The sequence below is a fragment of the Colletotrichum aenigma genome (genome assembly GCF_013390185.1).
Source record: "Colletotrichum aenigma strain Cg56 chromosome Unknown KSG_Cg56_contig01, whole genome shotgun sequence".
Lineage (NCBI taxonomy): Eukaryota > Fungi > Ascomycota > Sordariomycetes > Glomerellales > Glomerellaceae > Colletotrichum > Colletotrichum aenigma.
In genome coordinates this window covers 4119042-4132726 of record NW_023500907.1, presented here as the reverse complement: position 1 = coordinate 4132726, position 13685 = coordinate 4119042, and the positions used below count along the sequence as shown (strand labels likewise).

Sequence of the window (13685 nt, the reverse complement as noted above, 5' to 3'; positions counted from 1 at the left end):
GTCCTCGGTCTAAGACGGTGGGCCCTTCAGACACGACTACCCTGCCTGGGTTAGCCCAAACCACCCAATTGGCTGCGGGCTAGTACGAGAATGGGATCCAATTCGAGGTCGACCCCTCCATCTGGGCTCCCACGCGGCGATGGACAAGGGCCCAGGGATTGGAGTGCCGTCTTCCATCATGTGCTGATCATCCATTCCATTCGAATCCCGTTCCCGCTCCATCGAACAAGATCAAGCCTTCTTTGACCTGTCGTCTGCCTCGTGGACGAACCCTACGTTGCGTCCAAAGCCACCGCCAACACCACCCTTTCGACATCAAAGAGAGACGTATCCGGCTGCGCCAGCCGAGACGTCGACAGCCTGAGACCAGCAGCACCTCAAGAGAACGGCCGAGGAGACTGAAGCACCGTTTGCGCCTGAGCTCGGCACTTGAGCCAGCAACATTCCTCTATATTGGACCTCCCCCTTCGTCAATGCCGGCCCACGAACAAGACCACTTCACAAACACCACCACGAGAACCACGAACACGTTACCCACAGTCTCGACCGACCATCTTGCCAAGAAGGGCATTCGATCCTTTGTCCAACTTGCCAGATTGCCAACTTTTGGATACCACCTCCGTCCGGCTTGTCCCGTCTCGTCTCGTCTCATCCCATCTTGATCCCCATCGTCTCGCGTCCTCTCCTAGGCCAACGCCCACGTCCCCTGCCTCAGCTCCAGCAAACGGCACCAGCACGCAGAAAATAAGTACGGTGCGTGCGTCGTTGCGTGAGTGTGCATGTGCTGGCGATGCTTTGGTTCCATGTCGCAACCCCGTACGCATGAAACCGATCGACCGGCTCTCAGCCCACGCGGGATCTACCTCGCCTTTCCCACCCTTCAATTGAGCTTAAACCCAACATAGCTTGTCTTGAACAACCTTACGTTACCAACCTTACGCTTTAGCCCGAGCTCTTGCGTTGTTTCTATTTCAACAGCCTGCTCTTTGTTGACCTTGTCCGTGGTCGCCATAAAGCTCCCATTGCCCGAGCATAGCAGCTCTGCGAACATTCCATCCACGTCCTCTCGACAGGCTTGCAGCTGACTGCGTCAACTCGACACCTCCATACGTCCTCTGTCGCCGTCATCATCATCTCGAAACTCAAAGGCGCCACGCCTCCGACGAGAGTCGACCAACAGCGCCATGGGGGTTCCGTGGCGTGGAGTGTCCGTCAGCTCGGCGGTGATTGCGGTATTGCTGGCATTGCGCCAGCCAGTGTTCTCGAGATGCCACGTCCTTGTCACCTTCGCCAGCGCCTGGATGCTCCAGATGATGGCCTGGGGAGTCTTTGTCGTCTTCCTATACCCTCAGTACTTTTCCGCTCTTCGCACGTTACCCGGGCCCAAGGACGACCACTGGTTAATGGGTCAATACCCTAGAATCGTGCGCCAGCCGACTGGCGTTCCCATGATTGAATGGTATGTTCACTTGCATCGCATGACGTACGTAGACTAACAAACCAGGATCAATACCATCCCCCACGAGGGCATCATCCGCTACCGCGGCCTCTTCAACCAGGAGCGCCTGCTCATCACCTCGCCAAAGGCCCTGGCCGAGGTGTTGGTTACGCACAACTACGACTTCCACAAGCCCACTGCCGTGCGATCGTCGATCGGCCGTATTCTCGGTATCGGCGTCCTATTGGCTGAGGGCGACAACCACAAAGTCCAGCGTAAGAACCTTATGCCGGCCTTCGCCTTCCGCCACGTCAAGGATCTGTACCCCCTCTTCTGGAGCAAGGCATGCGAGGGCGTCGAGGCCATCACCGACGCCGTCATGGCCGAGGCAGCAAAGACGGCGGCCGACGGAACCGAGGACCCCGAGAAGGCGGCCCTGGGCCCCAAGACGGCCGTGTTGGAGATTGGCAACTGGGCGTCGCGAACCACGCTCGACATCATTGGCATGGCAGGCATGGGACGCGACTTTGGTGCCATTCGCGATCCCTCGAACCCCCTCAACCAGACCTACCAGCACGTCTTCAAGCCGAGTCGTCAGGCCCAGGTCCTCGCCGTTCTGGGCCTCCTCCTCCCTGGACCCCTCGTTCACGCTCTCCCCTTCCGCCGCAACGGCGACATCGCCAAGGCTGCGCAGACAATCCGTGCCACATGCCGCGAGCTCATCCGCGAGAAGAAGGCGAAGCTCGAGCGCAAGCAGCTCACCGACATTGACATTCTGTCAGTCGCCCTCGAGTCTGGCGGCTTCAGCGAGGACAACCTGGTCGACCAGATGATGACCTTCCTCGCGGCCGGCCACGAAACGACCGCTTCCGCCATGATGTGGGCCATCTACTGCCTCTGCCTGCACCCCGAGGTCCAGTCCCGCCTCCGCCTCGAGATCCGCGAGCGGCTCCCCACCCCCGGCACCCCCGGCGACATCACGGCCCTCGACATTGACCACATGCCCTACCTCAACGCCGTCTGCAACGAGGTCCTCCGCTACTACTCCCCCGTCCCCATGACCCTCCGCGAGGCCGCCGTAGACACCGTCATTGACGGCAACAAGGTCCCCAAGGGAACTCGCATCATGCTCTGCCCGTGGGCCACGAACAAGGACACGGCGCTGTGGGGCCCCGATGCCGGCCGCTTTGACCCCGACAGGTGGATGCCCCGCGACGGCGCCGACGCCGAGAGCAAAAAGACGGCCGCCAGCGGTGGCGCCACGAGCAACTACGCCTTCATGACTTTCCTGCACGGCCCGCGCAGCTGCATCGGACAGGGCTTCGCCAAGGCAGAGTTTGCGTGTATCCTGGCCTCGTGGATCGGCCGCTTCGAGTTCAGCCTGAAGAACAAGGAGGAGTACGACGAGAAGAACATTACGATCAAGGGCGGCGTCACCGCGCGCCCGGCCAAGGGCCTGCATGTGAACGTGAAGATTGTCGATGGGTGGTGATAGAGATACCTGGGCGCAACGCTGTAATTAATGATACGATGCATGACACTGGGCTGGGTTCCTGGGACGCGCTGAGCACTTTGAACCCGTACAGCCATGGACTGTCGGGGCTTTGGATAGTATTAGTGTTTGATTCGATGTAGACGGCGACGTTGTATATAGCCATGTTCAGCTTCGTGGACCCCGTTTGATGATGTATTCTTCAATCCCATTGATGTAATTCCCTTTGTTTGTGGCCGCCAAACTGCTCTGTCGTGCCTGCATGTAAAAGCCTCCTCGAAATGCGCTGTCGTTTATGTCCTATAATGTGTGTGTTCTGTTCGCCTTAGGTAGCATGTTTAGGAATGACTACTGATGATACATCAAACGACAGCCCGGACGTGGACTCGATTTCACCCATGGCCGAGGTAAAGAAAGGAATGATGTTATTCTCGGTAGAGTATAGCGATGTACTGAATGTTGACAATGAGTATGGCCCTAGAGTAGATCTAATGGCGTTGTAATTCTTTACGAATAGTGTTGGTGAGCTACTTGCACTAGAATTTGTGACACCAACATGCTTATACTAGGATCTCAGTCGGGTTCTTAGAAAAGCAGTGCAGATGGGCCAGTCGCACATAAATTTACAACTTAGCCCAGCATACGTCGTTTAACATCTATCAAAGTCTGCAAGTTAGCCAGTTCTACACATTCTATAATTTCAGCATGCCTATCATAATGTATCTCTGAAAAACCCGCGCTGCTTTTTTTTTCACATCCCCCCCCCCCCTCCTTGTTTTCTTTTTCTTTAATCAACTTTCCACCCCTTCTTCCCTCTTCTCCATACCTCCTCCAACACCTACCTTCCTACCTCGGACTTTCCATCACAAATTCATCCAGCAACCCGCCTAATCACTCCAGCCACCCGCCTAATCACTCCAGCCACCCTCTCGCAACTAATAAAACCTAACTATCAACATGGCGCCTACCTCGACAAAAGACAAACCGAACGAGACCGACCAATCGTCAATTAAAAAGGAAGATGATCGCCCAGCTAACATCAGCAACGACAAAGCGAAGCAGCTCGCGGAGCAAATGAACCAAAAGGCCGAAGGGCTCTTCAGTTTTATCGACGCGCAGCTCCAGAACGTGGTCTGGCTGCAGCTCGGAGAAGCTCCCAACGATGACTTTTCCTTCAGTTCCATGGAAGGCGACAGGGAGGAGGAGGACAACAACGACGGTGCTTCGCCCAGGGCGGAAGGCAGCAACACCGCTGCCTCGTCAAGTGCGGAAGGAAGCAACAATGAGGGGGGCGGCAACAAAGACGCTTCGTCCGATGAGGAGGACAATAAAGAGGACGTCTCGTCTGGTGAAGGCGACAACGACGATGCCGCGTTTAGCGACGAGGAGAACAGCGACGATGCCTGGTTCGGCGACCTCAGGAAATGAGACAACATCGTCTCAGGGGATGTTGGAACAGGCAGGAGAGGGGCGATACAGCCGTCAGAGGAGATGAGAGCAACATCGCTCTCATAGGAAACGGGCAACGCAGATATCGGTATGCAGTGATGATGAGCGACATCGCTCTCAGAGGCCAAGGGCAACATCGCTCTTGGAGGAGTAAGGTAGCTTAAATTGATACTTTGCCCGAAATATGCGCGAAGGCGTGCCCAACTGGACTTGATGCTTCTCATAGTTGGGGGCCTAGTCCGAAGCGTACCTATGCAATGTACAGCAAAAGTAAGACTCATGCATCAACACTCACAAATAAAACACACGCGATAATGGAGCCAGGCTATACTTTTATTTAGTCCTCAAATACCCAGTATTCCATATAAAAGTCTACGCACTCTGGCTTACTCATGTCTAAGTGGATAACGATGTTCCCCGCCTTGACCTCCTTATCCCATATACCATTACCCATAGCCACTTCTCGCAAGCAGTTCTCTTTGACGAATGCGCAGGTATGTCTCTGCATGTCCATGATGACAGCCCACGCCCATTCGGGCTTCTTGACGATGTGAATAACACTCCCATTGTTGTCTTGCAGGAGCTCCAACACCATTGGAAGTTTCCCTTGGGCGTTGAGTCCCTCGGCGTCGACTGCCTTGGGGTCATGCTGAGCGATGAGATCCCAGCACTCTTGCATGACCTCGTGCGAGTCTTCGATGTGTCCAGTGCTGGGCCATCTCCGTCTCAGAACGTCCGCCAGCGCCCAGATGGCAGCTCGCGCAGGGATATTAAGCTCATTTGGACGGACTGTCGAAAGACTCCAATTGCTGTGGTCGATAATCCACTGTATCAACGCTGTGTTGACTCGTGGAGCCCGTGAGACCAGTCTGGTCAGTCTCCGCATCAGACCGTGAAACACGTTGATCCCAAGCACTTTGTCTTGCAGGTCCTGAACGAGCATCGAAACGACCGCCCCTAACTCGTGACCAGGAAACTCCGAGTATTGTTGATCTGCTGTCCAAGACTCGCTGATAAGCCAAGGCTTGTGATCGTGGCCTGCGGCCTGAGTGCCTTGGCCAATGGCTGATATCAGCGTATGTTCGCTATAGAACTCCCTTGGACCAAATAAAAGTCTAGCCCATTGGAAAATTGCATCGGTATGCAACTCATTGGCGAGCCGGAGACTCTCTTCAGCTTTTACTGTCTCGGTCATCTCTGTGCTGAGACTCTCCTTCAGCACTTGCACTCCGGCCGCTATGCTGACGAGCTGATTTCCAACATCAACCCTCTGCAACTCCACATCTGCCAAGTCCTTCTGGAGACGCTCGAGGTGCGAACTTTTCAGCGCTGCGTCGCGTCTCTCCTCCTCTAAGTGCCTCTCTACCTCGAGTTTTGAGTCACTCAGTATCAGTACTAGATCTTCCAATCCGGTAACCTTCTGTTCGAGCCGATGACGCTCTTCTTTGGCATTATGGGTGGCTGCTGCGTGCTCTTTCTTGAGCTTTTCCATCTCCAACTTGATGTTCTTGAGCGCTGTCTCATAACCTCCCTTTTCTTTGTAGTGAGTTGTTTCCAACGACTGCTTATCCCTGCCGTGCGATGACTTTTCAGTCTCTATGGCGGCCCAATGTGTGTTTCTCATCTCCTCTATAGCATCTCGCATGCTTTTCATTTCCTTCTCATGCTCCTCCGCATCTTTATCGCGTGCGGTGTTGCACTCGTCGATCTGCCTCTGCATCTCCTTCACCTTGTCCTCGTGTGTAGCCTTGGAGTCGTTCAGTTGCTTTTGAGCCACCCCCACCCTGTTCTTGTACATGGCCTTGGTGTCTTCGACCCTTATCCGCAACTTGTCCGTCTCGGCGTCGTGGGCGGCTTTGGCTGCATCCATACTTTGTTGCTTCTTGCCCGGCTCTTCACGATGGGCTATTTTGGCATTCTCGATGAGTTGCTGCATCATATTCACCTTCTCCTTATGCGACGTCTCAGAGTTCTCGGCGCGTTTTTTCATATCGTCCAGCTGAGCATCGTAAGAGGCTTTGGACGTGGTCAGACGTTGCTCCATCTCATCCATCTTTTCCTTATGGTTGACCTCATCATCCTTGATGCGTTGTTGCATCTCTTCCACCTCATTCTTGTGTTTTGCACCAGCATCATCAATACGCTTCTGTAAATCTTTCGTCGTGCTTCCGTGTGTGGCCGCGGTCTCGTCGATACCTTGCCTCAGCCGCTTAATCTCGTTGGTAGACTCGTCGATGCGTTTTTCCGTCGCCTGTTTCTCGGTCTCGTGCGTGTTCGTGGCCTCGTCGATGCGTTGTTGCATCTCCTCTATCTCAGTCTTGTGTGTGGCAGCATCATCATCAAGACGCTTCTGTAAATCTTTCGTTGTGCTTGTATGCGCGTCTGCAGTCTCTTTGCTTTTTTGCTGTAACTTCTCAACCTTGTTCTCATACTCTTCGATGCGCTTTTCCATCGCCAGTTTCTCAGAGTCGCGGGCTGTCGTAGCCTCGTCGATGCGTTGTTGCATCTGTTCCAATTCCTTCTCGTGTAATAGCTTGGAGGCTTCGTGCGCCTTGGTGGCTGATGAGACTGCCTTCTCGCGCTTGTCCTCTGACTCTTGCATGTCCTTATCGTACTTCTGTTTCGCGTTTTCGAGTTCGCTGCGAAGCTGTGTTGCTTCTTCCTTGTATCGGTCGCAATCTCTCTCAACCTTGACAACGTGCTCCTTGTACATGATGTCGCTTGCCCTCAAGGTCATGAGTTGCTTTCTGTAACTATTCCTGTGAGTTTCAGCTTTGTCTTTGGCTTCCTCGAGCGCTTTAATCGCGGCGTCCTTTTCGACGAGGGACTTCTCTAGTTTCAAAGCCTTTTCCTCAAGCTCCTTGTTCAGATTCTCCTGCGTCGCAAGAATTGTTTCCAGTGACTCCAGCATCTTCTTGCCGGTTTTCAGATTTTCTTTCGCCGTGGCTGTTTGTGTCGTAGCTTCGTTCTTGTCCTTGAGGGAATTTGGAAGGAGAGCCATCAGTTCATTATCGACCTCTTGGCCGGCAGGTTGACTTCTCTTCAGATCGGGAGCACCGGGCGCAGGGTCGATGTCAAGAATGCGTTCCGGCTCGTTGCGGAGGGCACTGCTATCGGTGATTTCCTGCTCCTGCCTGCCCATCTCTGCGTCCCGTTCCATTCTATCGGTTGGAAATGTCAATTCAATGGCCTCCAAGCCTGGAGTGCGCTTTTGTAGATCCCGTCTTACCTTGTTGAGATGCTCAGCTTCGCTGCGCTTTCCTTCCAATCTGGCTGTCAACTCTTGGGTGGTCTCCTTGATATTCATGAAGAAGTTGACCTGGGAGGGAAGTTGCGCTGGCAGTGGGACTGTGAGAGCACTTGCCTTTTCGGATATGTATGGGACTGTATGTATAGCAAGGCAACCGCGGCTGCCTACATTACTCTTGCATTTAACGCCACAGCCAGGAAGACCTCCTACTGAATGAGACGCCCGTCTAAGTAATTAACTCATGTCACTCTACTGAAACCCATGTCTGCCCTCTTAACATCAATGTCACCACTAACCGACACTTTTTAATCTCAGGGCTCAGTGGAGATAATCAACAGAGTAATAGAGATCGGTCTGCGTTAAGCATGTCAATGACAACAAATGGTAGAAAAGAGTTTGTTTTCGATCAGAGCTATATGTATATGCTGAACCCCTCGAGCTGTGCTGCTCTTATACTCTCAAGCTACCTTTTCAAAGTTCCGGTCTTGGAACTGACCATCCTTCCCTCCGATTCGCCTCCGATTCGCCTCCAATTCGGTTCCCGTGCCTCTATCTATAGTTGCTTCCGGTCTTGGAAGTTTGGACGTCCTCGGCCTTCGCAAGGCAATTGATTAAGATTATGCCAAGCTCCCAAAAACTGTATCGGTGTCCTCCGATTCTGATTTGATAGATGGCTCTCTTTTCACCTCTGGTATTAGAGGTTGCCCCATCTTCCTCCCAGAAACAGACTCCTCATCAGAGTCAGTGTCACTGCTCGAAATATCGGAGCTATCGACTCTGCTCTGCGGGGCCCCCTGCGGAGCCTTGTTTCGGAGGCCCTCCAACTCCTTCTCGAGTCGGGCAATCTTGGTGTCTCTCGCCTTCAGCCTGATCCGTAGCTTATTCGTTGACTCTTTCTCGGCATTGAGCTGAGCTTGTGTCTCTGCCAACGCGCTTGATTCGGCCTGCATGATCTCGTCCTGGACAATCTCGTCCTGGCTCTCTTGCCTCAGCCGCTTCCTCCGCTTCGCTTCCTTAGTCTCGCCTCTGCGGAGCGCCAGCAGAGCCCGTCCGATGTATTCCTTCAAGTTGGACCCGCCGACGGGCGGTTCGTCCTTGTTCTCCTCTCCCTTGTGTGCCCCCTTTCCGACGTCTTGCCGGCTGCCGAGGACTTCCATCGATTGAAATCCTTCTATCTCTCAGCTTTTGGAGAAATCAAGCTATTTATACTTATTCTTTCGTCAGCAATATGAACCAGCCCTCTTAAGCGTTTGTTTTTAAGGTATGTCGTCGAGAGCTCATGAACGAAGCGTCTTGATTGGCTCTAGCCATGTCCCAGGTGAGATTTTATGGGTCAAAGGACTTACACGGCCTGCCTTAGCAGATCCCACCTCTCGAGTTTCTCAAAGTCCTCCATCTCTTCCACAATCATCTTTTTTTAATCACGCAGTTGAATTGTTCTGCGTCTGGTGAAACACAGAATCCCACGGAGAGGGCAGAGTGGGAGAAACAAAAGGAGAAGGAGAAGCAGGCCGCCACGCCCACCAACGCCCCAGCGGCCGAGATTGTCCCGAAGCCCGAGGTTGAGGCGAGCACCGAGAAGCCTAAAGGCCGCCCGAGGAAAGAACCTATAGATTGCTCTAATCACCCTAATGAAAAAAATGAAATCCTGTCGGATGCTGCTGCTGTTGTCTCTGATATCGTTGGCGTCTCTGCAGTCATCATTATCTCCTAAAACATGACTCCGAATTTGTTCCAGCATGCAGGACCTGTAGGCACATAGAAACATGCAAGATATGCAATCTCCTCTAAAAAAAAAAAAAAAAAAAAAAAGAAAAAGAAAAGTCTTTGACTCTCCTATTCTCCTTTGAAGTCCGCGCTGGATCTGCGGTTGACGTGTCGCTGCGAGCTCCATCATTGAGTCCGTTTGATTGGCTCACTGTGGCTTCGATCTGAACCGCATCTGTGGGTCGTCGATCTTTTATGGATCGAGGGACTCGTGCTGCCTGGTAGACGGCTCTTGCGAAATTTCTCAAAATGCAAACTTCATCTTCACAACCAGCTCTTGTACGAGCCCGGCTTAAGAAGAACTCACGCCGATATGGCGGAGTTGGAGAGACGCAAGGCCAACCGGGAACACTTCGCGCCTGTGCCTCCTCAGCCGCATGCGGCAGATGCTGATCCGCGAACTTACTCATGGGAGCACGTTGACCTGAGTGAAATCAGGGCCTTGCCTGTTCTGAGGTCAATATTTAACGACTTGACCCTAAAGAGGCCTAATCTTAAGGACGCTTTGATTTTCATGGCGAAATTTGATAGCTGCCTGCAAGATACGTTCGATCTCCTCCACGGCGCCAAGATATACAAGACCGACACCCCCTACCTCGTGTACATAATACTGAAGATAATATGGGTTCGAGAGAGTAAGTGCAGTCCGGACGTTGACTGTTCCGCCCTCTAATCATGCTGATAGCTGGCGGAAACTGGGCGGCCATGGGCTGGAGGACTCCGATAAACTACCTCTTCCTGCTCGACCTGCGCTACCAGACGTACCTAGAAGCTTTCCACCCCGAGGATGCGCCAAGTCGACAAGAGGCTGGATTCTTCGCCCAGGGTGCAGAGCCAGACATTGCTGCAGACCAGGAATCTCGATTAGACATCTGGGACGCCCAGGGACTCAGCAGGGACCTCCTAGCTTTTGGCGAGAAGCCATTCGAGGTTTTCTTCCCCAACGGCAACATCCCGCAGTTCTTTGCAAAGGATGCCTTGAAGGGCGCCAACCTCTACGTCGACCCGAGGCTCGCCATAGGCCGGAACATGCGCAACAACAATAAGCTGTACCTGGTTGTCTACAGAATGACAAGGAATGGACATTCCGGCCCGAACGACAAAGCTCTCTTCCACGCATACGCTGAGGCCTGGGGTTGTCTACGAGCGTACCGCACCAAGATCGATGGTGGCATTTTCCACTCGCTGGGCGACCACTTCAGAGACTACTATGGCCAGCTGGAAGTGGACGCGACGATGATGGAGCTGGATGACCTGTGCGAGTCAAACATGGAGCCCTCGATCGCTGAACCTGTCAACACAAACGGCAAGAAAAGGCAGCAGCTGCATGAAACGAGCAACTGCGGTGATAATGACATGGGCCGGCCGATGCAGGTCGATAGCGAGTGGATGGGGGAGCAGAGGGAGCCCAAGAAGCGTAAGGGCGTAAATGGCCTGGCTCACGCTCCGTAGGTTGATGGTTCCCATACTGCCACGCTGCGCCATCTTGATCTTCTGTGCTCTCTTATTTGTGATGTAGAAGATGCGGAGGCTCCAAAGGCCTCGGCAATGCCCTGCGTCTGTGCTTCGAAGCATGGCTGATCTGGAGACAGGGGTTAGTTTCCCAGCCTCAGAGTTGTGCTGCCAACCTCGTCAAACAACTGGGGCCTGGACATTTGTGATCGATATTTCTGCCGAAAGCACATTAGGGACTGGACCCAAGCACTGCGTTAATCCAAACCTGAAGGCTCAATTGCATAAGCGTGCTTCATGGGCCGAGCTAGAAAGAAGATATTCGCCATGTGAACTGGTGGATTCTCGATTTTGGCGAAAGGGCCGCAACACAGGAGTCGCAGAGAAGAGAACATTCGCTTCATTTCCTCACAAATGACCAAGTCGCCGATGACGAAGTTTAAACACCAGCTATCGAAGCAACCTGATGTCCATGGCACGTCGTCAGTCGACTTACACGGCTCCCCCGGCCACTTGATCAAACCTAAGCGAGCGTGGTACCTGGTTGCTATGACGACTCGGGTGGATGAAGCGACATCATGTTAATCAGGAAACCGGGAGAAGAGCCGGGAGAAGCGCAGGGGCGTGGAGAGAGAAGAAGAATCGACCAAGCCCCGGGGGGTTCGCCATGCCATGCCATGCCCTTGCCCACCGTTGTGGCCCCTCGACTTCGTGGCAGCCAGCATTCGACAAGCCCTGACGTGGACTCACAGACGTGTGCGGAAGTGGATGTTCAGGTCGAGAGTTTTCCCAGGTTGGGCGCGCGAGGTGACGTTGGATAAGACGACGGGTACGTATCAAGCGAGCAGGGAAGGGCCCCACCAGCGGCACCGGCGCACTGTGTCGGGTCAAACGGTCTGAGATTTGACGAGCCAATGGGACGGGATGCTCATGCACGGTCGCTCCTGATTGGGCAATGGGAGCTGCACGCAATCTAAAAAAGTCGCGACCAAACGCGCTAGAACGCGCCTGCTTCGCGCGACAGAGCCGCGTCGCGACGACCGCATCGCAACTTTGGTGGTTTTGACGACCACCCACCTCCTTCGATGACTTGTTCGCACGTCTTCTCTCGTGTTTCCGAGGCGACCTGGCGGCAATCGCGGGTGATCACTACTTCAAATCCTGATGCCCTTGATGTCGTCCTGTTGCGAGTTTTGCCGCTCAAGTGGTGATTCTCGCGATTCGCATTTTGCCGCCGACGACCTGACCCCGCCATGCGGCGTTCCTGAATAGCGATGTCCATGAGACGAAGAGATCCTATTTCTGAAATTCGAAAAGAGTGCTCGATGCCCAAACCCTCTCCACAAGCCCCGTTGCCCTCATGGCGCGGGGCTGAGCGATCGAATACCCACGTTTCTGATGCAAGCCATTAAGCAGCCCCTCTTCGCAGGCCTGTCTGCACTGCGGAGCACCCATTGTTCTGATACGATATCGGCTTTGTCACTTTGAGTGCCACCGCTGTTCTGCACACCACCTTGACGGTCGCCCGGGATATGTCATGAGGGCACTTAGATTAGAACACCTTGGGCGGACGTTTCGGGAGCAGTCAACCGACTTGAGGGTCAGGAGCACCTCGAGTCATGCGTCATCGTCATTCGGGAGGGAGGGTCGAGGTCATGGGTGACGTTACACAGCCAGGCACACAGGAAACAAGCTTCAAAGGGAATGCAATAGCGTTTCAATACACCCAAGAAGGGGGAGGGAGGGCTATGATGTCGTCGGCGGTTGATCGGAATATCTCTAGACGGCCAAAGGATTCGCTAAGCCGACCACCGGGGTCGCCCATCAGGAACCAATAAAGCAGGCAATCAAGGGCAGGCAGCTGGCCTGACGCCGTTCGGCCAGATCCCTTTGTGCAGTTTGAAGCGTCTTGGGTGTGGAGACGGGGCTTCTGAAGGGGACACTGTGAAGTCTAAATGGATGTGGTCGTGGTGGCACCGCATGAGGAGCACGTTTTCCCTTCGTGGCCTGGCTTTCGAGGAGGGCTGGTCGCATGAATGAGACGCTCTTGTTTGTCTGGAGTCGTGCTCTTTCAACGTCTGCAAAGCGACCCTTTTGGCACGGTGAGACTGGGAGGGAGACTGATGGACAATAAGCAATTTACAGGCCCGACTGAAAGGTGTATTGTCAGAAACAATGGTTGCTGAGTGTGGCAACCTGACTCAACGAGGCCGTCTAATGGTGTCGTCTGTGTGTCCTGTGTAGGAGGTGACAGGAGGGAGGATCGAGCCGTACCTCTAGCACCAAAGTCTGAGCGGAGGATGAATAGACTGCGTCTGCTTCGAGGCGTCTGCACCACGATAGCGATAGAGCAGGAAAGCTGGGGAGATACAGGGTGAAGATTATGTCCGTCTGTCTTACATGACTTGCAGCTCTTTTCGGCCGGAGTTGAGGGAGATGGGATTATAGGCGATAGTTCAAAGGTGTAATTGGAAAAGGGCGCGCGAGATGAAGGAGAGACAAGAAAGATGAGGCCCGTTCAAGAGAGCCGCCTTGCATGAACGGGAGGAGAGACAGAGAAAGAGAGGCGGAAGAAGCAGGGAGGCGCTGCGAGAGGGCACGGCCGTGGGCAGACGAACGAAGGGGGTGGTGTTGGTCTCTAGCAATGGCGAGACGACCCTTGCAGACGGAGGACAGGATGCAGGCCCGACGAGAAGGGGACTACTGCAGAACGGTGGTGAGGGCGATGAGGGCGAGAAGGCGAAGAAGCAAACACGCCGTCCCAGGCTCGGGAAGGGGATTGAGACACCATCGAGACAGTGTGGAAGAGGTTGACGCTGCGTACCTGTTCGCGCGGT

The 13685-nt window shown here is 53.9% G+C and overlaps 4 protein-coding genes across 4 annotated transcripts; 3 read left to right on the top strand and 1 right to left on the bottom strand.

Annotated features, from left to right (window-relative positions):
• Positions 1-1184: 1184 nt before the first annotated feature.
• Positions 1185-2930, top strand: CGCA056_v001083 (Cytochrome P450 monooxygenase FUM15; the record flags this gene model as incomplete). The annotated part of the gene is made up of 2 exons (XM_037316344.1): positions 1185-1459; positions 1505-2930. The coding sequence occupies 2 exons, from the start codon at positions 1185-1187 to the stop codon at positions 2928-2930; spliced, it is 1701 nt and encodes a 566-aa protein (XP_037185802.1).
• Positions 2931-3887: 957 nt separating this feature from the next.
• Positions 3888-4358, top strand: CGCA056_v001082 (uncharacterized protein; the record flags this gene model as incomplete). The annotated part of the gene is made up of 1 exon (XM_037316343.1): positions 3888-4358. One exon carries the CDS (start codon positions 3888-3890, stop codon positions 4356-4358), a length of 471 nt encoding a protein of 156 aa, XP_037185801.1.
• Positions 4359-4716: 358 nt separating this feature from the next.
• Positions 4717-7521, bottom strand: LAMA2-1 (Laminin subunit alpha-2; the record flags this gene model as incomplete). The annotated part of the gene is made up of 1 exon (XM_037316342.1): positions 4717-7521. One exon carries the CDS (start codon positions 7519-7521, stop codon positions 4717-4719), a length of 2805 nt encoding a protein of 934 aa, XP_037185800.1.
• A 2188-nt stretch (positions 7522-9709) lies between these two features.
• Positions 9710-10848, top strand: CGCA056_v001080 (uncharacterized protein; the record flags this gene model as incomplete). The annotated part of the gene is made up of 2 exons (XM_037316341.1): positions 9710-10031; positions 10082-10848. The coding sequence occupies 2 exons, from the start codon at positions 9710-9712 to the stop codon at positions 10846-10848; spliced, it is 1089 nt and encodes a 362-aa protein (XP_037185799.1).
• Positions 10849-13685: the final 2837 nt, after the last annotated feature.